This window comes from Equus asinus, chromosome 16 (genome assembly GCF_041296235.1).
Source record: "Equus asinus isolate D_3611 breed Donkey chromosome 16, EquAss-T2T_v2, whole genome shotgun sequence".
Taxonomy (NCBI): domain Eukaryota; kingdom Metazoa; phylum Chordata; class Mammalia; order Perissodactyla; family Equidae; genus Equus; species Equus asinus.
Window position 1 is genome coordinate 43,445,246 of NC_091805.1, and position 24,661 is coordinate 43,469,906.

Genomic DNA, 24,661 nt, shown 5'->3' on the forward strand with positions numbered 1-24,661 from the left:
TCTAAAAGTTTCCCATCCCTTACAGTGTTTCACAGAAGCTACCAGTAGAGGTATGGAGGGAAGATAGACTCTTAAGATTCTGAGTCTCTTTTCTCAAAGGGAAAAATGTCAGTGCAGGGAGCTCTCCATCTTTAGCTAAAGAGTTGAACTGGGCTTCTCAGAATAACAAAATAGGATGACTAAACCTGAAGGTTCCAAACTTGAAGTGATGCAGACAGACCTATTTACGGAAGCAATGTAGCGTTCTTCACTGGCTTCTGTTAACTACAGTCCTAACCCTCAAGTTCCCCTAGACTGCAGGTGCCGCCCTCTGGCTAGCAGCCTTTCCTCCCTGGATTCTGGGAAGCACACCTGACTGGAACCAAGAACTGCTGCCCTGGCCCCAGTACTGTTGCTGCTTTTACCAGCATCCCCTCCTCTTCCTATCAGAAGTGGAGCTGCTGACCCCCGTAATGCTGCCACTCCAAACAGAACCCCAGAGTTGTGGCCCACTATGACCAGGGCTGCCTCCTCTAGTCCAGGTTATTCTCACATCGTATTGTCTTGTTTTCCTGATTCCCCCCGAACAGTGGAAGCCAAAGATACATATAAACAACAAGATCTTCATCTTTATTGTTACCCTCACATGTCCACAGATCTCTTTTCTTACGTGGAGAGACTGAGCCTTTCAGCCACAACTGCTTTCTCTGTTGAGGATTTTGTAATAGTGGTTCTTGGGAGAGGGCAGTTACAGCAACTTCTAAGTCTCTATGACACCTGGACTACTGTTCCGTGCTCTGTGTTGCCTCTGCAGGAAATGCAGCTTTGAGCCCAGCTCTGTGAGCGCACAGCTCAGAGCCTTCCAAAGTCCTGAGAAAGCTGATTCCAGGGATCCCATGCTCAAGACACCAGCTTGAAGCCAGACCTAGTTACCAGGACTCAGAAGGAGGCTGTGGATTCTGGGGGCTGAGAGCTTCACCGAGCCTAGCATGCCAGCAGGGGCCAAAGTCCAAAGCTGGCCTGTAGGTCTAATCACTCCTGTCCACCACAGCTCTTATTTCACAGTCTTTTCCCTTGATTTCTTCTGTTTCTTCTGTTCCTCATATTCAAGTATTTTCTGTTGGAAATAACCTGTGGGTTCAGATAGATGTGTCAGAGGCATCTAATCTGGCCAGGCCAAGTGTGGAGCGAGGATCAGAAATATCCCCTCTGTCTGCTCCCGCGCTCCCCCGCCACACCCACATTCCTGCTGGGGATTCTCGCCCTCACGGGCCTCTGGAGATCCAGGTATTCAATTTGACCCAAAAAGAGGCCTACAGACAAGGAATCATTAATAGGAATTAGCTCCAGACTAAAACAGCAAACAGCCTCCTGCTGGCTGATGAATAGAGAGACTTCTACAAAATGTCAGCCCAGGAGCATTTTCTTAGGCTTCAGGTTATTTCCTTCAAAACACACTGATAAGGTGACAGCTGTTTTGTGGGCCCCTAGAGAGAAAGGCTCTTTCCTCCCTTCCTCTTCATCCTAGGGCCACAGCTGACTTGGTGACCCTCTCCAGGCTTAGATTGACAGGGGGCTGCCAGTGTATACCTGCAGGAGGGTTCTTGCTCTTCTCAGCTTCCTGGATGAAAAGAGAAAAGAGCTGTGTCTTCACGAACTTCTTCACGAATCGCCGGTTGGTCTTGGAGGTCAGCGCCTTACAGAAGGCCCGTTCTTGGAAGTGGCCTTGCCCATTTGCCTCCCGCTTGATATAGGAAGCATAGTGGCCCACAGTCTTGACAAAGAACTGCACAAAAGGGCCTGAAACATGCTCGTTGATTTGTTCCGAAGCTGCAGGGGACATATAGAGGCCATCTCAGAGGGCAGCAGCCGGATGAAACTACCCTCCAAGTGGCTTTCATTGCAGGCTGAAAGCTCCCAGGGAAGGGGCTGGGCTGGGGTTCATAATTACTGAGGGACTGACTACAATGGGAGACTGGGTAGGGGTTTTCCACCGTTGCTTAGGAAGAATAAGATCTCACACTCAGACTTGCCGAAGAATCCAGGCCTCTGGGACTGGCCCAGGACTGCTGAGTGAGTTCATTTTAGTTTGGAAGGCAATGGTTGGGAATCATGCCCTCCAGTTCTTTGGAGAAACCCAAAATAAGAGGGGCCTAGGACTTACTCTGTAAGTCGCTCCCCTGACTAAGAGAGTCTAAGATGTCTTCCTGAAGTTTGGGTGGTAGGATGTCTTTTTCATCACCAACCTAGGAGAGGACAGAGTGAGCTCAGAAGTCCAGCAGTCAGGGAAGAGGTGTGAAGTTTTGGTCGAGAGCATGAGGAGGGCACGAATTCCACCCCTCCCCACCACCCCCAAAGAACTGGCCACACAGGAGAGAAATGGCAGAGGGTGTTTCTTGGTCTTCACTTTGACTCTAAACATTAGCAAGTCTCCGCTCTACCCCTGTGGCATTTGATTTATGTCCTGGCTCTAAAGGCACTAACACCAACTGCTCTGTTGTAAGTCATCTGTGTCTTCGTGTGTCGTGACTCCTTGAGAGAGGAGAGGTCTTATTAGCATGGGTTCTCATTCAACAAAAGTACTTCGTTTGTTAAAATGAGTGGAACATGGATGAGACTAGAGTGATTGAGTTGGTGGTGAGCCTGCAGGGCACCTGAACCCAGACACTTACTGACATTAAGAAGGTTCCTTCACAAAGGTTCACCAACAGGACCTGAAAGAAACACAGAATGGCTTTATCTCTTCCCCTTTCCTCATAGACCTCAGGAGGACTTCCCATCTCCAGAGGTACTAGTGGAGATGGTACCTTTCAGCCCAAATAGCAACAAAATCAGCATCTTCAATTCTCATTTCCTGTCTGACACTCTCCTTTCTCACTATTCCCCTCTGGAAATCGCAGTTCCCTTCCTGGGTATGAAAAGGTATGAGGGTTTAGGGAGAGGGAGAAGGGAGAGAGCCAAGGGAGAAGGGAAATACAATATGGGGAAATCATAGCCAGTCACTCCTTAATAAAACATTGGTCGTCAATGGTGATTGCTTTATAATGGAACATTTAGTACCTGGCACACATGGTAACTGCTCTGCACATCTTATCTCATTTAATCCTCCCAATAGCCCTAGAAGCAAGTGCTATCTCTGTTGTGCAGGTGAGGAAACAGACTCAAAGGAGTGAAGTTGCCTGAAGTCATACTGCTAATAGAAATAGAAGCTTCCAAGCCTGGATTGTGCTGTCTTTGGGATGGCAGTGCTCTCCTGACAACTCTCCTGCAGCTCTCTGCCCTCTGGTCAGCTTTAGGACAGGGATGCAGATCTTTTGATCTTTTAATGCTTGCAACAGCTTTATGTACAATTGCCTGGATAGAATAAAATAGAACTATTTCAAAACCCCCCTCAGAGCTTCCTTCCCACAGGAAACAACAAGAGAAGGAAATGAGCCCAGGGTCAGCAGGAAGAGGGAAGGAAAGGTAGTGAGGAAACCATGTGTCTACAGGCTGCAGACAAGCACAGGCTGGAACCAGGGGGCCTGCTTCTATAGCAGCCCCATCACTGCCTGAAGGGCCTGCTGTCTAGCCCAGAGGCGACAAATAGGCCTCTGCTGGTTGGATTCCAGCCTGCAGATCTGTCTGTTTGATCCTCAGAGTATTTTTAAATAATTCAATTCGTTTCCAATACAGTCATGCGCCGCATAGTGATTTCGGTCAACAACGGTGATCCCGTAAGATCAGCACCATATAGCCTAGACGTATAGTAGGCTATACCATCTAGGTTTGTGTTAAGTACACTGTATGATGTTCGCACAACAAAATCGCCTAATGATGCATTTCTCAGAACGTATCCCCGTTGTTAAGTGGCACATGGCTGTTTTTAAATTGGAAAATTTCACATAAACTTTGGATTTGGGGCTTCTGAAAAGTAAGGAACTCTACCACTGGTCCACGTTTCTAAAGGACAACATCAGATGGAACTGAGTGCAGCCACCTCAGGCAGGCATGTGCTCAACAGTTCACCATGTTCCCCCAAAGCTCACGTTGGTCATTTAAGTGCCTGCTGGGCCTTCTTTTCAGTTTGGACCCTTGGTCTTGATAACAGGGTGAATGATCCCTCCATGCTCCCTTCTTCCAAACAAACAGAAAGAGAGGGACTGGAAAGCGTGCCAAAAGACAGAGCAGGCACTGTAATTATCCATCATCAGCGGAGAAAAGTTGAGCTCGTCCAGACCTGAAACCACTTGTATGCATAGGCTCAGATGCCTTCATTCAGGGGAGGCTGTTCATTTGGAGGTTGGGAGGTAAGAATGTGCGAAGAATTTTTATGTGAAGTTGTTCCCAAAAATCTTTCTAGTGTTTGGGAATGTTACTGTCCGTTGAGTAATCCCTTCCAGAGCCCTTGTGTGGAGTCAAGGAATCCCTTCTCCACACCCACCCTGGCCCTGGCCTCCCTGTCCCTCATCCCCTGTCCATTTCACAGAGCAGCTGCTGAGGAATCAAACAGGCCAAGGCTCCGGGATAGCAGGAGCTGCAGTCCAGCTGGCCGTAGCTTCCAAGAAGCTGAAGCTACAGCATCAGGAAGTTTCATAATTTCTGGGGTTGGGACATTTTAAGTCTTATTGCTAAACACGGGGCTGACACTCTGTCCCAGTTAGTCACAAGGCAGAGGCTTGTTCAAAGGGCGTGTGTACTCAGCAGTTCTGAGGAGGGCTGGGAGGGCCCGGGAAGCGAGGAAGGGAAACAGCCTGCTTCTTTACTTCTCAGCAACACTTGTGTAAGAACTGTGCTAGGTTCCATCATTGCCTGTGTGGCCTCAGATAAGTCAATTGAGTTCTCTGGACCTCGGTTATTTCTTATTTAAATTGGAGAAGTCTTCCCATTAGGGCTGGTTCTATGCCTCTTTAGTAGCTTACTTCTGGACCTTGCCTCTCCCCGTGGTAGGCCCTTTGTCTGCACAGAGGGAGTCAATGGTTAGCCAGTGCAGACATGCCTAAGCAGAAGTTCTGGCTTGAGATTATAGCAACATGCTATCTTTTGAAAGTTCCTACTGACCATTCAAAGCAGAACACATGTTTTGAATTGTTCTTCTAACATTGGAGGTAGATTTCTGCTATTAATGCCCATTTTCACCACTGAGCCCTCTGATGTGTCTGGGGCACTGCCAAGAAATAAGAAGCTGACAAAATCAAAGGGGATTTGGACCTGTATCTTCATTAGCCAACTGAGTTCTGAGCTAATCAGAAAGATGGCTCTTACTACAAAAATCTGCATTTTCAGAACTCCTAGTTTGCAGGAGGGCTCCATTAGCTCACTTCCAAGGAATGTGAATTAACTCCAGTGGAGTGTGTATTATATAGACCAGCTGTGCTCATCCATTCAGATAAGAGATGGGACACCCCAGAGCCTACTCATTAATCATTCAAGAGGAGGGAGCTGACGCTCACTGAGCATCAACTCTGTGTCAGGCACGAGGCTAGAAGCTTTATGCAGGTTATTTCCCCTAGAATCCCTAGGAACCAGACACTGTCATCCCCATTTTACAGATGAGGAAGCTCAGGCTTAAAGACATTAATTAAGCAACTTGCCCCAAATCACACAGTTATTAGTGGCAGAGCTGAGATCCGAATGCCCGTCTTCCTGGCTCCCAATCCCGCCCTCTTCTTGTGGCATCATACCTCTTCCATGGGGCTGTCCATAACCTCCTGCCGAAAACGCATCTGTACTCCAACCATGAAGGGAGTGGGGCAGCACACGGTGGCCAGAAGGCTCTCAGGGACAACAGGAATGTAGGTGTGTGCCCAGCTGAAGGGGTAGAGCAGCGCAGCCGCAGCGTGGATGCACTGAGACAGGGTGCTGGGGACAGGGCACACAGAACAAGAGTGAGAGGGTGCGCCCCAACCCTTGTGCACCCCCACACAGCCCACCACCGACAGCAGCTGCTTCCAGAGCTGCCTGCGCCAACGCAAAGGCAAGTATGAGAGCCAGGAGGGTCACAGAGCTTGTGACTACTCGGAGCTGGGAGGGCAGGGCCAGAAACCAGGGGAAGCTGAGGCTCCTCTCATCAAGGATGGGGCCTCTGTTTGATCCTTCTTTTCCCGCTTTGTCTTCTCAAGTCACTACTGGCCAAAAATAAAAGTTGTCTCTCAAGAGAGGAGGGAAGAAGAAACGCCTTCACTCAAACAGATCATTGATTGAGCCCCTGCTGCATGTCACCACTGTGCTGAGGACATGGAGAGAAGGAAACAGAAGACACTCTGCTTTTAAGGAACTCACAGTGTCGCTAAGGAGATAAACATGTAAACACTGGGCACAGCAGAGGGGCGAAGCCCTATTTCCTCATGTCTGTCCACCCTCATCCCCGGTCTTCACCGCTCACAGCTCCCTCTGGCCACTTGAGGTTATTTAAAGTTACCAGGTTGGTGCTTCAGTTAGCCTGGGAAATTCCTAGCTTCCAGGAACCTCTGCTCAGCAATTCCTACCCGGAAAGTCCCCCAGAGGTGGCTCCCCTACCCTTTCCAGTGAAGCATTCCCTGTGTGATTACTGCCTAAGTCACAGCTCAGGCCCCACTCCTCATCTCCTGACGGACACACACACACACAACCCAACCCCGCGTTCTGATTTCTCTATTCTCCACTACCTTTCCCGGCTCTCCATTTCTCTAAATTGCCCCCAAACCAAGGCCAATAAAAACAGAGATGCGGAAACTTTGTTTCAATTCTTAGTATCAAGCTAGCACTTCCTGAGTTAGAAGGCGTGTCTCTGCGAGTCTGGCCAAGGCTTAGGTTGACTGGAAGTCCCCTCCCTGCCTGTGCTTCAGAGATCTGACAACACCGCGTGGGAAGGATGGGAAGGAAATGGCAGGTGGTGGGATTGCCCTGGAGAAAGTTAACGCCTGAGACGTAAGTCCTGCCAGCCTTTGCCCATGTCCAGGCCAGCTGATGCCTGGAGTCACCTCCACTCCCTAAACACTCATCTTAGGGGGAAAGGCCAGAATCCAGCTCCAGCCGCAACAGAGACTCTCACTTCCCTACAGGGCTGAGAGTGGGAGAGCTATTTCCAAAGGAAAAGATTAGACCACTTCCCTCAAGGATTAGCCTAGAACTAGTGCCGTTTTGGTTATCACTGATTTTTATAGAATTTCCAACCCACAGACCCCGTCGTCTGCCCAAGCTTCCTTTTCTCTGAAACCCATAACATTCATCTGACCCTCTGGCCTCACATTTGGGTCCCTAACATCCCGTTTCTTCCTCTCTTCCCTAAAAGATAGAACCAGGATTGTCAGCCCAATATCATCAGCTTTCTCCCTCCCCAGATATGAACAGAAGGCCAACCTCTGACTGCTTTATATTTTTTTTCCTTCACCATTCTGTCACATGTCTCCCCATGTCTTTCTCAGACTTGAAGCCTCTAAGAGATAGAGACCAGGACATGACAGTACCCTGCTTCCACTATACACACGGATATATTCAACTGTGAACTTATTATTAAGAATAATAGCCAGCACTTACCAACATGTGCCTGCAGGACACTAGGTACCTAAGGTGCATTATTTAATTTAATCCTCACCACAACCTTATGAGGTAGGTACAATCATTATCTCCATTTTACAGATAAGAAAATCATGACATCAAAAGTTAAGAAACTAACCTAAGAGGAACCATGTAGCTAAAGGTGGAAGAACAGGACTCGAACCTTGTTCTGCTGATTTCAACACCTATGCTTTCAACCACTACATAATTCTACATCCCTTTAAGGTCAAGGAACCATGTCTTATTTGTCCATATCTTCTTAATGGTTGGCATCTGGCAAACAGTTGACACACAATACATGTTTGCTGAATGAGTGAGCAAATGGATAGATGAGATGTGTTTGCTGTTACAGAAGATGGGCTTGACCTTCATACCATTATATGCCTTCCTGCCCTGTCCTCATGCCGGTCCCTCCCTCAGCCTTTCAAGAGCAGAATCATATCTGCATCCACCCTAATTAGTCTGTGCCTGGGCTGGCCCAGGAACGCTTCATGCCCTTACTGAGAACTAAATTGGGAACCTTCTTCAGGCTTAGGCAGCAGTCAAGTTTGGAGGCAGAAGCAGGGGAATTGCAACAGCTGTTTCTCTAGACGGCGCAGATCAAGACCTCGACGCAGGAGGTGAGCACACGGGTCCCACAGCCTGATTTCCTCTGAGGGCCCTCCAGCATGTTCCCTTGAACCCAGGGATGCCAGTCAGTTCAGGTGAGCCACTCAGTGTCTGGACCCACCTGAGACCTTCTGCCAGGAAGATGATTTTTCTCTCCAGCACTGCAGAGGCAAAGATCTGCAGAATCTGCTCGAAACGGAGACACTGCAACAGAGAACTAAAATCCACGTGTTCTAGGTGGGAGTCCAGAGGCCGCGTCAGTGAGATGAACTGTGGGGAAACCAGAGAGTCACCACACTGAAAAATCACACAGATCCCAAAATTCTGAGTCTTGACCAGCCTCCACTCCATTCTCCCAACAGGAGTAAATCCGATCCTGTCTCTCCCCTGCTAAAAACCCATCCATGGTTTCCCTCGGCTCTGAGGATAGCACTGATGTAATCCCTGGCAGGGCCCACACTGGGCGCACCCCACCCCCTCATCATGCCGCCACAGCAGTCCTTTCTGTTCCTTGAGTACATCGCTCTTCCCTCCTGAGGTCCTTCAGAGGTTAGGCCCTCTCCTGGATGGCTCTTCTCCCTTCACTCTCATCCTCCTTTTTGTCTCAGAGGACTTCCCGGGCCACACACCTAGTGCAACATGTATTTCCCATCATTTTCTTATGTAGTATCCTGTTTTTTTCCTTTAATCACAATCACATGATTTTTAATTATATATTTATTTGTGCTTTCTCACTCAATGTCCCCCACTAGACTTTTAGCTCCATGAGATCAAGAACCATGTTCATTTTATTCACTACTTTATATCCAGAAAATAGTTTAGCTTGGCACACGGCAAGCATTGCATACTTACTCTTTGAATAAGTGAAAAGGCCCAGCCCCTCCCTTTATTTTTGCAGGGGGAAGCCAAGGTTCAGAGGGACACACAGATGATCCAGAGGACCAGGGATCAGGACTGGAATTCTGAAAACAATGTTCTGTTTGCTGCCTCAGTCTGCTTAGTGCCTTAAAACAATGGCATCCCCGTGTGGCATGGGTGGGGACTCAGGGGTGGGGACAGGTGATAAGAAATAGACAGATGGCACCCAGGTAAAGATATCAGACAGACACAGGAAGATAAAGGTGGTAATGGGAAAAAGTGGTAGTTTGGGGGCTGGGGACGAAGTCCATCCTAACACCAGGAACCTCACCTTACATGGTTTATTTATTATAAATAAAAGTCTGGGTAGCTTGAACAGTGAGTTCAAGTACATCCTTGTAAGTATCAGGTTGGGAGGATCAGAAGATCTGGATTTGATTTTTCAGCTCTGCCAAGAATTCTAGTCAAGTCCCAGTCCCTGCCTGGCTCCGTTCTCTGTATATTAACCTGGTGAATGAAGGACCGTGATGAGAGGTGCCACAGAAGCCTGCCCCTCCAGCCCGTTTTGCTGACCCACCTCAGTGCCCGAGTCAGGGATGAAGCTCTTGAGGGTGACAGTCTTCCCAGGAGCAGGGAAGGCCGCCTCTCGCAGGCCCTGCATGAACGGGTAGATGACTGCCATGGAGATCTGATGCCTCTTCTCCACTTCATCCAGGATCTGCACAGAAAAGGACCACGGGAGGCATGGCTCAAAGGCATGCTACCAGGAGGGTGGCAGAGACCCCATGTGTGAGGCTCCCTCACTGGTGCAGCCAATCGTCATGTACCTTCAGGCCTCTCCGACACCTGGTTCTCTCTCTCAACTGTGAGAGACCAGTCTGCTATTTATGTCCTGCACAAGACCTGCTTTTTCCTAGCCTTCTTCTTTTCATCCTCTCTCTATCAACCCATATTCCTCCCTTCTCCTAACATCAACATAAAGCACCTTCCCCAGGAAGACATCCCAGAGTAAACTCATCATCCATGATGGTACCATGTTCTTTATTGCTGGTGGGAGGGGGAGCCTAGAAGGCTGGGCCTCTTGGGCACCACTCGGCCCTCCAACTTCCCCTGGAGACTCCCCAAGGCCAGGACTGCCTCTGTCCTTCAGAGCCCTGCACAGATAAACGCTCTTCCCAAGCAAAGGCTGACGGACTTTCCTCCCTTCAACCTCCAAGGGGCCTGCTGGGGGCAGAGCACACTGAAGCCCTTTTGTGGCCACTAAGACACCCCCCATCCCTTCTGAGGGACTCTGCTCTGCTCCTGACTCAGGTGTACTGGGTCTCAGATTAGCTCCAGCAAGAGAGTCCCGGGGGCCTCAACTTCTCTTCCAACCTGGAAGGAGTCGGAGGGAGTCTCAGGACCCCCACTGTATAATCATTGTCTCCATATCTGTTTAGTGCTCTCCCTTTCTGATATATCACCTCATCCAAGCCTCACACCTGCCTGTAAGGTAGGAAGGTGAGGGGATCATTATATGCATTTGACAGATGAGGAAAATGAACCTCAGGGCAAAAGTTTCCTGAAACTCCCAATTCTTAACCTGGGCTCTTCCCACTGTCCTACTCCAATTGCTTTCTCACCTGACTAGAGTGGGAGCAGTGGGTCTCCCAGCAGGGAAGACAGTCCCCTAGGTTCAGTTCCCACTTTTCCCTAAAATCAAGTGGAGTCCAAGCCCCTCTCTGCCTCAGTATCACCAGTGTGCCTCTGCTGACCCCAGCTTTGAGGTAGGAGCTCCACTCAGGGCTCAGAGAGCACAGGCAGGGCAGGCAGACCTGGAAGCTGAACAGGCCAAACAGGCCCCTGAGGAATCCTGTCCCACCCCCCTACCTTGGAGAACAAGCCGAAGCAGCCAATGCAGCTGATGATGCAGTACACCTTGGGGAGGCGAGGGCCGCGGCCGGCGGGCTGGGGGTGGACAGAGAGGTTCCTTCAGTGCTGCAGCCTCCCTGGGGCCTCGCCCGACTGGGGCTGATGGGGCACGAGGCTGGGGGCTGCGGCTGGGGGATTCATGGTAAATGGTGGGCCAGATGGAGGAAGGCCTGGATGCGCTGGGGTCCCATTCATGGGATAAGCAGCAGGGAGGCCAGAGGGGCCACCAAAGTCAGAAGTTGGCCTTGAGGGGTTGGGTGGGCTCACTGGCAAGCACTGCTGCCATCAGCACCAGTGCCATCTGGGGTTAGCAAAGACAGGAAGCAAGAGTGCTGTAGAGATGAGGAAGTGGCTAGAGAGGAGAGCCCTGGAAAAGTGACTCAGAGAGACCCAAGAAATGAACCTAGTTGTCCAAATCCTAGTGTATGTTCTGCGAGGCTCCACGGGCCACAGCAACGAGGCCGGGAGGGAGAAGGTGGAGAGCAGCTTAGGCTGGAGCCTCCCACAGACGGGAGCTGTTGAAAGCTGGGGAGAGCAACAGCTGAAGCCTGGTCAGCAAAGGTCCCCCGGGTGGGCGAGGGGGGGCGTGTGTCTCTGTTCTCGTGGGGTTGCAGAGGGCACTACCATGGCAGCAGGTGCTGGGCTTTGCTCTCTCTACAAGCACCACTGCCAGCGAGCCTTGGCTTTTGCAGCTGAGGCTTGAGCCAGCCCAGCTGTGGAGCCGAGCAGGCTGCAGAGAGGAAGGGGCAGTTCTGGGCTGCACAGACCAAGAGGCGCCTGCAGTATCCAATCTTCCTGCTCCCATCCACATTGGTCAGGACGAAGGAGAAGGTCTCCCTGGGGAAGAGCAGACAAGACCCGGTTTGCATTTGCTCACGAGATTCTATTTTTTTTTTTCAGGAAGATTAGCCCTGAGCTATCATCACCACCAAGCCTCCTCCTTTCACTGAGGAAGATTGACCCTGAGCTAACATCTGTGCCCATCTTCCTCTACTTTATATGTAGAATGCCTGCCACAGCATGGCTTGACAAGCGGTACCCAGGTCCTCACCCGAGGTCCAAAGTGGTGAACCCTGGGCCACTGAAGGGAAGCATGTGAACTTAACCACTGCGCCACTGGGCCGGTCCCTGCTCACAAGATTCTAAGACAGGAAGGTGGTCAGCATCAGAGGGTGCTGAGTGGGGTGAAGTGGGCAAAGGGGAGCTGCTGATTAATAAGGAGAGTAAGAATAACGCCAGTAACTTGTTAAGTGCTTATTAATGTCACGCTCTAAATGCATCATCTCATTTAATTCTCACAACAACTTCTGAGGTGGGTTCAATTATTATCCCCACTTTAAAGATGAAGGAACTGAGGCTCCAAGAGGAGGTTTTTATCAAGGTCATTCAACACATAGCAGTAAAGCCAAAATTCAAACTCAGGCAGTCGAATTCCAGGGCTCAGGCTGTAAAGGACTTTGCTATGTGGCCTTCTTCGAGGCCAAACACCTTCTTTTAAGTCCAGCTTCTGCCAGTAGCAGAGTCAAAACACAGTGACCCTCAGTCCTAGGGCAGGTAAGAGAACCTCACCTGTCTCTGGAAAGAGGTGACTGGTCAACCAGGTTAACTAAGATCTTTGGCCTTAAGGGACCCCAGGCAAGAAGTTTATGAATGAACCCACTCCAGTCCCTCCCAGCAGGAGGGAAGCTGGCAAGAAGTCGGCCTACACACAAAGGGAGGGGCCACAAGAACCACATGGCTCACACTTGTCCCTTCTCCCCCAATCCCAGATTCCCCCGTCCCAGGACCAAGCAATTACCTGGGATACTCAGTGAGTGGTGCCCACTCATTCCCATCTGGGAAGCAAAACAAGGGGATGGCTCCGAGCAGCCGCTCCTCCTCCTCCTGTTGGCCCCGAAGCAGGTTCTCCCGCTATAAGGAACAGGAAAAGAGACAAGTGGATGGTGGAGGGAGGGGCAGGAGGAGGGCTGGAGGCCTGGTGGGCTTCTTTTGAGGCTCTAAAGCAGTCTGAGAATAAGCTTTTCCACTGACGGGGGCTCAAAGCGTGCCTCTGCCTGTCACTACACGGGGACATTATTCTGGGTCTGGCTGGAACGACCCCAAGGCTGAAACAGCCCCTCCTGGGCCAAGTCTACAGGACCCTGAGTTGGACTTCAGTATCCTGAAGATCTACATAGTCAGGAAGGGGGCCAGTGCCACGGCCCAGACAGGCCCAGAGACCGGCTGGCTTCCTGGGAGGACCACATTAGAGAGATACCACGAGAGACAAGAAGCAGCCAGCTCAGTTGCCACGCCATCAGGGTTAATGAGAAGGATGTCATATCCCTGCCCCTTCACCCAGTGCTGGACCAGACAAGAAGGAGCCTGACACTTGAGCCGTGGCCACAGGCTGCGCCTGCCCACCAGCTACGTGCCTGCCCACCCTCCTTCCCATCTATCCCAGGGAGGGGATTCCTGCAAGGAGCTCTGGCAGGAGGTAAGCTTCTCTACAGAGAAGGGTGACTGAGGATGGAATTTGGAAGAACTCGGGGTCCCCAAAGGGGCAAAAGAACTAGCCTAGTTTCCTGGCCAGGGAGCCTAGATCAGTTCCTCACAAAGAAGCCAGGCCTAGATTCTGTGGGTGATAACAGAAAATAGGGCTGGGCCTGAAGGAGACAGGAGCGGCCAGCTCAGGGCAGCCCCAGATTCAAGCCCAGCAGGGTGGGGAGAGGGAGAGAGCACCCGCCTATACCTCTCAAGCAGCCCAATCCTCTGTCTCCCCCTGCCCCCTCCTCAGTCCTTACCTTGGGAAACTGGTAGGTGATCGTGGGCTCATAATCATCCCCTGAACGCTTTTTTTTGAGGGAAACCACAAGGAGGTATTCAAAGAAGTGCTGCCCTCCAGCAAAGTTAGGTAGACAGAGCTCCTGGGCTCTTTCCGGTTCCTTTACAGCTTCCCCCCGATTGTCCTGGGGAGGTCCTGAAACCAAGACACCAGGGCCCTTTTGGTATCTCATTGATGCATGCCTCAAGTAGAGTCTGTGAGGCTCCAAGGAACTTCCGCACCCCAAGGCCGCCATGCCAACGCTGAGGTCCCTGGAGCCTGCCCAGCTCCTCAGGTCCTGGAACAGGACCAGAGCCAACTGGGCAGTTTCCATGCCTGCCCTGGGAGACTCGAAACAACAAGGAGCCAAGAGGAGGAAAGAAACCACTGATTTGGAACCCAAGGAAATGTACTGGGGAGGCCACCTGGGTCGCCCTCTGCCCCAGAGCAGCACAAAGACTCTGCCTACAGTGGGGGCCCATGGCAATGCCTGGAACTGTGCGCCTTGATCAGACTTCTACTTGCTAAATCAGAAAAGGCCCAATGACACGTGGCTGTGACCACACCAACCCCCAAGAAGGGCATGACCAGCTCCCAAACCAACAGGGGAAACCTCCCGGCCCAGTCACATGGGAGACTGGGTAGAGGTCAAGATATAAAAGGAAGAGGAGGAAGAAGCATTTAAGGGAAGAAACAGCCCCATCGACAAGGGTTACCCTGGAACAAAGGAAGTGGGCAATCCAGTCCAGACCTGCACGGAGTCGAGGAAGGCGGTTGCGGAAGAGCCTGAACATCCCGCCTACTACTTGTCCTTCCATCTTCTCGGACCTGCAGGGCATGGAGTGCTTCTCTTTCCTCCAACACAGACTAGCTACAGAAAGCCTGAGAAAGGGGCTGCTGCTTCAGTCTCCAACCACGGCTCTATGAAACCACACCACGCGCCGTCTTCCAGATAGGGGAGAGCAGTTTCCATCCTGTGCACCCAATGGCTGAGCAGGAAGGATGTGACGGGACCCAGGAAGGCAGCAGAACGCCCGTACTGACAGAGGCAGCATCCTGGCACTACAGCTCAGACCTCAGCTCCTCCCAGGAGCCCCAGGGTGTGGTGAGACTAAAAAGGTCATGAGCAAACACCTCCAAGGCCCAGCTGCTTGTGGGCTAAGAGCTCTGAATTCTGGGTTGCAGATTGTGCAATGGTTTTATTTACAAGCTTGGGACAGTGAAAAATGCCAGATAGCACCAGACTGTGGGCACTGGAACCTCACCAGCCCCAGGACAGAGATTTTATATCTCCATAACTTTGATTCCTGGCCTTTCACCTCTCAACTTGGTCAAAGTAATGGAAAACTCGTGCAAGGCCACCTGCCACGCTCCAGAACTTCCAGGACTTCAGGGCTGCAAGCAAGAGCACAGGACCAAACAGTCCCCACAGCCAGGAGGCCATCGCCCCCACTGTAGGTAGATCAAGAGACTTGGCCCACTAATTATCTAAATGGAGAAACTGTCCTCACAAGAGGGAGTCCTGGAAATGAGTACAAATCTACAAGCCTCCTCTCCTGGTGATGAAATAGGAAGAACGTCGATCTCTGAGCTGGAGAGCTCCTGATACTTCAGGATGATCTACAAGGGTGCATCCCTCACCCCCTGTAAATGTCCTAAGACAGACTTCTCTCACTGAGCCCTATTCTGAGCCTCCAGCAAAGAATCCCTCTTCTCAATAGGAAGCACTGACTCAGGACATTCTCCCTGGGCTGGTTAAGGGACTGGCTGCATCAGGAGCCTAAGGGTCGCTCAGCACAGTGGAAAACAGCCGGGTGATCTCCACCCCACCCCGACTCCTGCTCAGTCTTCTTTCCCTGTTGGGCCAGGTCAACAGTTCTGCCCAAGCTAAAAGCAGAGCAGCTGGCCCCTGGGGCTCTAGTGGTATCTAGAGGCTGTGTCTGGAGGCTGGGGAAGAGAGAAAGAATAGCAATAAGTCACCTAGGATTCTCACAGAAACCCTTAAATAAGTGAACGCATGGGGTAAGAGAGAAGGACTTCTGCCAGGAAGCTGCCTCTAAGAGAAGCCAGGAAGTAAAAGGGTTTGGTGCCAGTGTCTGCCATTCCTGCAAGAATTAGAGCCCTTGGGAAGAAAGTGCAGTGCTGGAATAGGGGTGCCTTGCTCTTAAGAGCTCCAGACTTGACTCTTATGGGCCTAGTAAAAGCCAGTACTCAATGGCCCAGCTGTGACTCCCAGGGGGAAACCCAGTCACAGTAAATAAGGATTTAATGGTGAGAACAGTGACCCAGAACACTGTGAACCATCACCACGCCTTATTCACAACCCGCGTACACTTGTTGCTCAATCTTCAACACCTGTCTGAGGAACAAGCTGATATAGATAGAGAAACTGAGGCACGGGGTGATTCAGGGACTAGTCTGGGACTATTAACAGTATGTGTTGGGGGTGAGAATTATGAGTTCCACGTGCAGGCTCTGCCTTCTGGATGTAGTACACACCACACATCCTACAAATGTGGGGTGCCTCCTGTTGAGGGCTTTGAGAACCACAATCTTTTCTCTGATCATTCCAGAACCTCAGGAAATTATTCCTTTCCCTAAATCCTTTGGGTTGCATTTTGAGCCCATTTCCTCCTGGTTTATCATGAGAGCCAAGAGAACAACAAAACTCACAAACTCAAACAAAAAAAAAGTTAATAGACTTTTGGGCTGAGGCTCCAGAAATCCAGAAAAAGATTCCTTTCTCCTCCCTTTCAACAGAAGAGGAAAGCAGAAGAGAAAACATCCATCAAATACACGTTTAATATAGCTCATCTCATTGAATCTCCAATGCCCTAGAAAGGAATTATTATCCTGAGTTTTCAGTTGAGGAGGGAGCCACCCTTTCTAGGGAAGTCAGGAGTCTGGTTACACTTGTTCCTCCACCCGGAAGCCACTCCCACAGCCACCTGAAGAAAGCCCCAGAACCAGCTAGAATAGGTAAGAGGACATTCTGGAACCTCCATCTGGAAAGCTGGCCCTTCTTCTTCTGGCTCAGCAGCTCTCAACCCAGAACCATCACCACTGCCACTCCCCCCACCAGGATGATCTGCACATGCGTACACACACACACACACACACACACCCTCCTACCACACGATTACCCTGGGGCCAAAAGGGCAAAAGGAGGGGAACTCCCCAGGAAGGTGGAGGATGGTATACAAGATGAAAAGGGCACACTCTCCTGGACAGACAGGTGCCAGACCTCAGAACAAGAAATACAGCTGCTCATGTCACAGTTCCTCAGTGTCCAGGAAGCTGCTCCAGGCACAATCATCAGGCCTGTTTGGGGGCCCAGGTGGGTGGGAACAATTGGCCTGTCTCCTCTGGGCTGCAGGGAGCAGACCCCTTCCATTCACACAGCCTTCTGAGGGTTGAGGGAGACCAGGAAAGACCAGGCCAGTGCTCTCCAGAGAAGAGAGGACCCCAGCGCCACCCTGCATTCTGTGCCGGCCACTGTGCCATCCCAGGCCTCTGCGCCGACTCATGGTCTCTGACCTCTCTGCCTTGAAGTGGGTGGAACGACCAGATACTGGAAACCTGTGTTTAGGGAGAACAGCAAGGGGGGCAGGGGTGACGGCAGAAGGAGCACGGATCACACCCCCAGGTCTCCCTAGCTCTGGGGCTTGGAGCAGGAGGGGGTCTCGCTCCACCTCTTGACTTGCCAGTGTTAGAAGGGGTGGGATGTCTGGGAATGACGCTTGCTTATTTTTCAATTGGCTCTTTTCTCCTCAGAAGGTGAAACCTCTGGGCAAAGTATCCAAGGGTTACGGCTGCTCAGCCATAGGACCCACGGGCTAGTGGTAAGCAACAACAAATGTTTGTTGAATGAATGGAAAAATGAATGAATTCCGAATTGCCTTTCTTCCAACGCCCAGCACCCCTGCTAAGAAGAACAGAAATGAATATCGATTTCTAACTTACTCCCCACAACCCTAGAGGGGCAATTATTCTCACTTCACTGACGGGCAGTCGGGGGATATGGGAGGCGTGACCTGTCTGGTTCACAAACTAAGGAAGCAGCTGAGCACGTTCTAGCCCAAGTCCCGCTCGCGCCACGCTCTCCAGGGCTCCTCGCCGCCCGCGGGTAGGGGTGGTAACGACGTAGGGGAGACGAGCTGCTGTAGCCCGTGGCGACCTGCGGGGCAGGGACGCGCGCCTGCGTCCCGCCTGGCTGGGCTCCGGGGCGGGGCGGCCGCGGGTCCGAGGCGGGGTCTCCCAGGAGGGCTCTGCGGCACGGGTGCTTCAGGCACCCTGCGGTTGCGCCGCAAGCTTCCTGCTGGAAGGACACGTGGCCCCGGGGCCCCACAACGGTTTCCTCTGGCCGGCCGCCTCCCCCCACCCACGCTGCCTGGACACTGCTCCGACCTCCGACCCAGTACCCACCTGCCCCTTTCCACCTCTACCTGCGCCCTCTCTCCAGCTCCCTGACCCCTGCCCAGCCCTCCTCAAGGCCCCTCGCAGTGCCCCCAGCTCCCGACCCTCCGCGCCCTCCCCTGGCCCCCGCGCGGGCAGCCTCCTGTCCTGTCCCGGTCCCCGCGCTGCCCGCGCCCCGGCCCCGGCGCGCCCCAGCCCGGCACTAACCCCCATGGCCGCGCTTCAGTCTCAGGCTGGCTCGGAGGCGGCGGCCGAGCCCATCCATGGCCCCTGAGTGCCCGGCGCCCGCTCCCGGGTCCGCGCCGGCCCCGCCCCCCCGTGCGCGACCTCCGCGAGCCCCGACACTTTCACTTTCACGCGGGGGGAGGTCGGGGGGACAGGCCTGGGGCGGGGCCGGCGGCGCACCTTCCGGACTGCGGCCCAACCCCTGGCGCACCTGGGCGGGCCCGCTCTTCCCTCGGCCCGGGCAGGGCGGCGTGGGGTGACAGAGGGCGCTCGACGCGCGTCCGGGTGGAGGCGGCGCCGCCTCGTTCCCACCCTCTGTGGGGCGCCCCGGGAAGCTAGACTTTCCGAGCCCCGCAGTCCCCGAGCGCGCGGGGTCGAAGTCACCCCCTACCTTCGGCAAGGACCGAGAGTGCCCTGTGGGCATCGGTGCACCTTCCAGGTGGCTCCGGACTCAGCCCAGAAGCGGCTGGAGTTTTCAGAGTTGTCGCACCTTTCCAACCCCTCCATCTCTCTCCCTGCAACTGCTTTAGCCTCTGGCCATTTCTAGATCTCTTGTCACATTTGACCTTCCACCCGCGGGACACGTGTCCCTGCGTTGCTCTTGTCCCTACTTCACTTTCCTAGCGAACCGACGGGAGCCCTCATAGGCTCCTGAGGAGAGACTAGAGATGTGGCTTAGTGTCCTAACCCTGCCTTCCATATAACATGTTCTTGGGGGATCAGCAAAACTGGGGTAATTCCTGCCCTGCCACCCCACAGAGATGTGAAAGTGAAGGAATAGAAAGCTCTTTGTAAAGTCTTACGTGCTACAAATCTCAGGGATGATGATGATGATGATAATGGCACTGATGATGGTCGCAGCTATCCACACTTCCCTTCTTCTAATCCCCAATCCTAACACAGCCTTTCAGCTCGTCCTCCACCCTTCTTACCTTCATTGCCTTCCAAACACACCCAGACCTCAGGCTTCAGCTGTCGGGCATGAAAATTTGCATCTGCTAAACCCCATTTGCTCTGGGGCATCTGCCCTGGCTTCCCTCGCCCTCCCAGAACCTGTACCTGTAGGGTGAGAAGGGTGGACGGAGTGCAGAGTCCATCTGAAGTTTCTCCATTCACAGAGGTTTTAGCCTCAGTTTCAGGTGTGAGACGCAGAGGGAAGAAGACACTGTGGCAGAAATATGTCTGGGATCTATGGAATTGACCCCCAGATTTACAGCCCCTTCTCTCTCCCATGCATGGCCTCCAGGTGACTCTCCTGTCACAGACTATGGATGAGCAGGGGTGAGGAATCCAACCCTGGTATTAAACTGTCTGGTCTTAGCCCGGAGGTTCTAAATGTTGTCTCTACTCTGGGCCTATGCAATTTTGTACTTAATTACACCGTCTGTTTCTGTTCCCTATTCTCTGTGTGTTCCCATACGCAAGGACACATCTCTTCCTCAAGTCCCTTCTCTTGGCTGCATCGGTGTTTTATGCATCTCTGCGTAAGTGTAGTGGTCATTCATGATAAACTTGTCCAGTTGGTTGAATATGATTGTGCCTTAATCTTCCCAATCTATTTTATGGTGGTTCCAACCAAACTACTCCCTTCCTTTAAAAACAGATGAAGAAATATATGCATATGTACACAAAAAGACATGCTCAAGAATATTCATGGAAATCTTAGTAGAAATAACCTCAAATGTCCATGAACCATGAAATGGATGAATTGCAGCATAGTCTTACAATGGAGTACTATACAGGGGTAAAAATGAATGAACCACTGCTGCATGCAATAGCATAGCTACCTCACACAAGCATAAGGTCAAGCAAAAGAGCCAGACACAAAAGAGCACATAATGTAAGCTTCCATTTATGTAAAGTTAAAAACAGGCAAAAGTAATATATCAAATAAGAAGCCAGGATGATGTTACATCTAGGGAGGAAGGAGGGAGTAATGACTGGGAGAATACCGTAGGGCTTCTGGGGTGCTAGTGACATCCTGTTTCTTAACCTGGTGGCAGTTACATAGGTGTGTTCCCTATGTGATCATTCTTTGCACGGTACACTTATATGCACTTTACTGTGTGTATATGAAACTAGTTTAAAAAGTTTTTTTTTAAGTATTCATTAAGATGTTAGGGTAACATAAATGGAGGCATAAGCTAGTTGAGTTGAGAATGAACTGAGAAATTATTGGGATGTAAGGAAGTAGAGGGAATAACTATAAATCTTTGTTTTCTGAGAAGTGTGGATAACAATAGGAAAAAGTCAATCAGTCCATAGTTAGAAGGAGATTTGAGTTTAAAGTAGTGGATTAAGGTGGGAGAGATTAGAACGTATTTATGGGCACAGGGGTAGGAACCAGCAGGGACGGGATGGAAAGTACAAGAAAGAGAGCGGCAGATGGAACAGGGTCTGAGAGGAGAGGGAGAAGGAAGCCCGGGGCTTAGGTAGAAGAGTGGCTTAAATGGGAAAAGAGAACTTTATCTGAGGGGAAGAAAAGAGATGAGAATGGGTGTAGGTGTTGATTCATTTGTAGATGAGGAAGTGGGAAGTTAAAGGAAAAAGCAAGAAGCCTCAGTTTCTGTTAAGAGAAAAGTTTTTCCCTCTTTTCTCTGTGCAGTTGCCGTCTCCCACTCTATCCCTCGGGTTCTCCCGGTCTGGCTGTGGAATGGAAGAAAATGACACCATCTTCTGTTCTTGAGGGTCTTGAAAGGAAGGCCACAGATAAATTTTATTGAGAGAGGCAGTGTGGCATACCAGAATAACCGACTTAGCCCCGCGCTGCCTTTTGCCTGTCCTGCAGTCTCGGGTTAGGCATTTCCTGAGCCTCACTCTCCAAAATGATAGTCACCTTGCAGGGTGGTTGTGAGGACTAGAGAGAATAAGATCTGTAATCCAGATGTCCAAACTCTCCACACCCTGTATGCCTAAATCACTGTAGTCTCAACTCCATCTCTTTTAATTGCAGAAGTATCGTCTATTAACAGGTCCTGTTTCCAGATACTTCTGGGAAACCCTTAACAAGTGTTTATATGCTCCCCAGACTATTTCTGGTAGTTTCTTCTCATCAAAATCTGCCATAGGGATCCAAATTATTACTTTCCCTTTCTGAAGTTACCCTCATTTGTCTCAAGACAGACTGCCGCTGCTCTCCCCTGTGCCATTTTGCCCAACTTGGACATAGGCCCTATCTCCAGTTCCCTGCAGTGATAGCCGAGATCATGAAATAAAGTTTGTTCGGATTTGCCAAAGGCTTTGTAATAATAGAAGGGTATTACACAAGGGAGAACTTAAAAATGAAGTACCCCTGCTCTTGGGGTCTGCAGAGGGGTCTTCTCTCGGTCACTTCTCTGCCTACGCCTAGGCCCATCCCCACACTGCAGGGACCAGCTGACCTGACTGCAGTGGAAATGCCCTTGAGTCCAGCCCTGCCTCAGTATTCACATATTCCAGAATGACTGTTTCTTATATTCAAGGGGGGGACCTCGCCCCATACACAGGATGTGATCTTGTCCTTTGGCACAAAGACACCAGAACAACAAAAACAAAAGCAAAAAACTTCCAAGGAACGGGCCCTTTAGTACGGAATAACACTGTCAATAGTCCTAGACAATTCCTCTTCACAGCTTGAGGTGAACCGGAGCTCAACCATCCGTCTGTCCTTCAAACCGTCTTGGCTTACGATCTTCCGTGAGAAATGACTTGAACAATAACCCATACATCTGCCAGGAGTAAGCACTGAGAGCCAGGATGAGGAAAGGACGTCTGAATACTGGGAACAAAGACAACCTTTTACATTACCACAAAGAGCTCCTGGAGCCAAAATTCTCAACTCTCTCTCTCCTAGACAAGGGTCTCTGTTCTATATTTGGGTAACCTTGACCAACCCCTCCCCATTTACATCAGATCTCCTGTTACAACCTCAGGTCACACCATTTTCTTTGTTTCCTTAAAAGCCCTTAAAATGATTGGTAGTTAGTTACACATATATTTCTGATTAGTTCAACTACTTTCTCCCTTTCTGGAGTCATCCCCAGGAGGCATGGATCGTGTCTCTTTTGCTCACCTCTGTGTCCCCAGTGCCTAGCACAGTCCCAGGCACACACTAGGTAATCAGAAGATATTTCTTCCCACAGCCAACATCATACTCAATGGACAAAAGCTGAAAGCCATCCCTCTGAGGACAGGAACAAGACAAGGGTGCCCACTTTCACCACTCCTATTCAACATAGTACTGGAGGTGCTGGCCAGAGCAATTCGGCAGGAAAAAGAAATAAAAGGAATCCAAATAGGTAACGAAGAAGTAAAACTCTCGTTGTTTGCAGACGACATGATCCTATACATAGAAAACCCCAAAGAATCCACAGAAAAACTATTAGAAATAATCAACAACTACAGCAAAGTAGCAGGGTATAAAATTAACGTGCATAAATCAGTAGCATTTCTATACACTAACAATAAACTAACAGAAAAAGAACTCAAGAACTCTATCCCATTCACAATCGCAACGAAAAGAATAAAATACCTTGGGATAAACTTAACCAAGGAAGTGAAGGATCTATACAATGAAAACTACAAGACTTTCTTGAAAGAAATAGGCGATGACATAAAGAGATGGAAAAACATTCCTTGCACATGGATTGGAAGAATAAACATAGTTAAAATGTCCATACTACCTAAAGCAATATACAGATTCAATGCTATCCCAATCAGAATCCCAAGAACATTCTTCACAGAAATTGAACAAACAATCCTAAAATTCATATGGGGGAACAAAAGACCGCGAATTGCTAAAGCAATCCTGAGCAAGAAAAACAAAGCAGGCGGAATCACAATCCCCGATTTCAAAACATACTACAAAGCTACAGTGATCAAAACAGCATGGTACTGGTACAAAAACAGGTCCACAGATCAATGGAACAGAATTGAAAGCCCAGAGATAAAACCACACATCTATGGACAGCTAATCTTCGACAAAGGAGCAGAGGGCCTACAATGGAGAAAAGAAAGTCTCTTCAACAAATGGTGCTGGGAAAACTGGACAGCCACATGCAAAAGATTGAAAATTGACCATTCTTTTTCACCACACACCAAAATAAACTCAAAATGGATCAAAGACCTAAAGATTAGGCCTGAGACAATAAGTCTTTTGGAAGAGAATATAGGCAGTACACTCTTTGACGTCAGTTTCAAAAGAATCTTTTCGGACACTGTAACTCCTCAGTTGAGGGAAACAATAGAAAGAATAAACAAATGGGACTTCATCAGACTGAAGAGCTTCTTCAAGGCAAGGGAAAACAGAATTGAAACAAAAAAACAGCTCACTAATTGGGAAAAAATATTTACAAGCCACTTATCCGACAAAGGGTTAATCTCCATAATATACAAAGAACTCACACTGCTTAACAACAAAAAAACAAACAACCCGATCAAAAAATGGGCAGAGGACATGAACAGACATTTCTCAAAAGAAGATATGAATATGGCCAATAGACACATGAAAAGATGTTCATCATCGCTAATCATCAGGGAAATGCAAATCAAAACTACACTAAGATATCACCTTACCCCCGTTAGATTGGCAAAAACATCCAAAACCAAGAACGACAAATGTTGGAGAGGTTGTGGAGAAAGAGGAACCCTCATACACTGTTGGTGGGAATGCAAACTGGTACAGCCACTATGGAAAACAGTATGGAGATTTCTCAAAAAGTTAAAAATAGAAATACCCTATGACCCAGCCATCCCATTACTGGGTATCTATCCTAAGAACCTGATATCAGATATCTCAAGAGTCTGTTGCACCCCTATGTTCATCGCAGCATTATTTACAATAGCCAAGACGTGGAACCAGCCTACATGCCCAGAAACTGATGATTGGATAAAGAAGATGTGGTATATATACACAATGGAATACTACTCAGCCAAAAAAAAGACGAAATTGGCCCATTCACAACAACGTGGATGGACCTCGAGGGCATTATGTTAAGCGAAATAAGTCAGTCAGAGAAAGACGAACTCTATATGACTCCACTCATAGGTGGAAATTAGTATATTGAGAAGGAGATCTGATCGGGGGTTACCAGGGAAAAGGGGGGGTGGGGGGAGGGTACGGAGGGGGAAGTGGTGTACCCACAACATGACTAACAAAAATGTACAACTGAAATCTCACAAGGTTGTAATCTATCATAACATTAATAAAAAAAAAAAAGAAGATATTTCTTGAGTGAATAAATGGATGCATGAATAGATGTGTAGTCTGCCTTAAGCTTCCATTTCTAAAGAGACAGAAAATTACTTGAAGCATTTTTGTTCTCCTGGGTTCTACTCAGGGCAGACGCTTAGGTTGCCTAATAC

The 24,661-nt window shown here is 50.0% G+C and overlaps 1 protein-coding gene and 1 long non-coding RNA gene across 6 annotated transcripts; one reads left to right on the plus strand and one right to left on the minus strand.

Annotated features, from left to right (window-relative positions):
- Positions 1–584: 584 nt before the first annotated feature.
- On the minus strand, positions 585–18,556 carry DENND2D (DENN domain containing 2D). 5 transcript variants are annotated; one of them, XM_014837253.3, is made up of 12 exons: positions 18,302–18,556; positions 13,659–13,834; positions 12,674–12,786; positions 11,643–11,712; positions 10,834–10,911; positions 9,542–9,682; positions 8,228–8,376; positions 5,643–5,820; positions 2,652–2,693; positions 2,144–2,225; positions 1,570–1,809; positions 585–1,110 (listed from the first exon to the last, which is right to left on the minus strand). In XM_014837253.3, the coding sequence occupies exons 1-12, from the start codon at positions 18,357–18,359 to the stop codon at positions 1,034–1,036; spliced, it is 1,404 nt and encodes a 467-aa protein (XP_014692739.1). In that variant the 5' UTR covers positions 18,360–18,556; the 3' UTR covers positions 585–1,033. The 5 variants fall into 5 exon arrangements, with proteins under 5 accessions (XP_014692739.1, XP_014692738.1, XP_014692740.1 ...); XM_014837252.3 differs by lacking the exon at positions 18,302–18,556 and adding an exon at positions 14,430–14,766; XM_014837254.3 differs by lacking the exon at positions 13,659–13,834 and having other exon boundaries at positions 18,302–18,553.
- Positions 16,876–23,610, plus strand: LOC139040403 (uncharacterized). The gene is made up of 3 exons (XR_011494899.1): positions 16,876–17,015; positions 17,453–17,520; positions 20,925–23,610. It is a non-coding gene; the product is annotated as an uncharacterized lncRNA (long non-coding RNA).
- Positions 23,611–24,661: the final 1,051 nt, after the last annotated feature.